Source organism: Sphaeroforma arctica, assembly GCF_001186125.1.
Source record: "Sphaeroforma arctica JP610 unplaced genomic scaffold supercont1.9158, whole genome shotgun sequence".
Lineage (NCBI taxonomy): Eukaryota > Ichthyosporea > Ichthyophonida > Sphaeroforma > Sphaeroforma arctica.
The window spans coordinates 1-1,117 of NW_014031400.1; the positions used below are offsets into that span (position 1 = coordinate 1).

A 1,117-nucleotide genomic window follows, 5' to 3' on the forward strand; every position below is an offset into this window, starting at 1 on the left:
AAACTTTTGAGCAACACCTGACAAGACGAAAGACGACGGTGCAGACACTAATAGAGGTTTTTTGCGAGCATGGCTTCCCGCGTTTGCTCCAGACAGACATGGGGAACGAATTCACCAACAAGATAGTAGAACTCCTGGTCCAGGAAGTGGGTACACCACATAAGGTGTCACCGCCAAACCGACCTCAAGTACTGGGCGCTGCCGAACGACGTAATTAGGAGATTGCACGATTCATTAGACAGTGCTGTGAAGCAGTACCCCTACGGTGGGACGAACGCCTCCCGTTTACAACGCTCTATCAGAATCTTCGCATATCTCGATGTCATAAGTGCGCACCGTTCAGCGTGTATTTTGTTTTAGGGTTAGGGTTTTAGGGTTTTAGGTTTCCAACATGGTCACCGCCACGTTCCGTTCGCCGATTTTACTGAGGAGTTACATGACATCTAGCCGATTACGAATGATACCTGGGCTCAACGGTTGGACCAGTGCAGGATACTATCCTCCCAACACTACACCACATTACTGAGAAGTACTCGGGCAAACCGACGAAGACGTTCGACCGCCTGTACACTCACGACTCAGTACGTTTCGACGAAGGCGACGTAGTGATGGTGCGGTATGAGGGAAGAACGACTAAGGCGATGAGGCCGCTGTTTGGCCCATATGTGGTCAAGTCTAGAATCGGTCAGCGCTACGAATTGGCAAATAAAGACGGTTCCGCCCCTCCAGAATTCAAAGACAGACCGGTACGCGTTGATCTCCTCCGGTTAGTGCATCGACGCACTGACCCGCCACTTAACGACGAGTTGTGGACGAAGGCGGAGTCGAGTTCCGCCATATTATCACACACCGTACGAATGATAATACTGGGAAGATGGAATACTTGGTGCGATGGCGCGAAGGGGATCTACGTGGGAAACAGCGGAGGCATCTGACGATGCCAACGATATAGTGGCCTACCACAAGGCCGGGCAGATTTGGTTACGTAAGCGCCAACGTGCACAGTTTTAATACTTTATCTTCAATACAACTTTGTTCTCGGATATCGAGCTCAAGCTCGCGAGGTTAAAGGAGCAACTCTAGCTCTCGAGTATAAACCAGCAACTCTAGCTCGCGA

At 50.5% G+C, this 1,117-nt stretch overlaps 1 protein-coding gene across 1 annotated transcript; it reads left to right on the top strand.

The window, feature by feature from the left end:
- Positions 1–486: 486 nt before the first annotated feature.
- Positions 487–935, top strand: SARC_16893 (hypothetical protein; the record flags this gene model as incomplete). Its single annotated transcript, XM_014289004.1, has 1 exon — positions 487–935. A coding segment is annotated over one exon (449 nt), but the record flags the coding sequence as incomplete, so codon positions are not given.
- Positions 936–1,117: the final 182 nt, after the last annotated feature.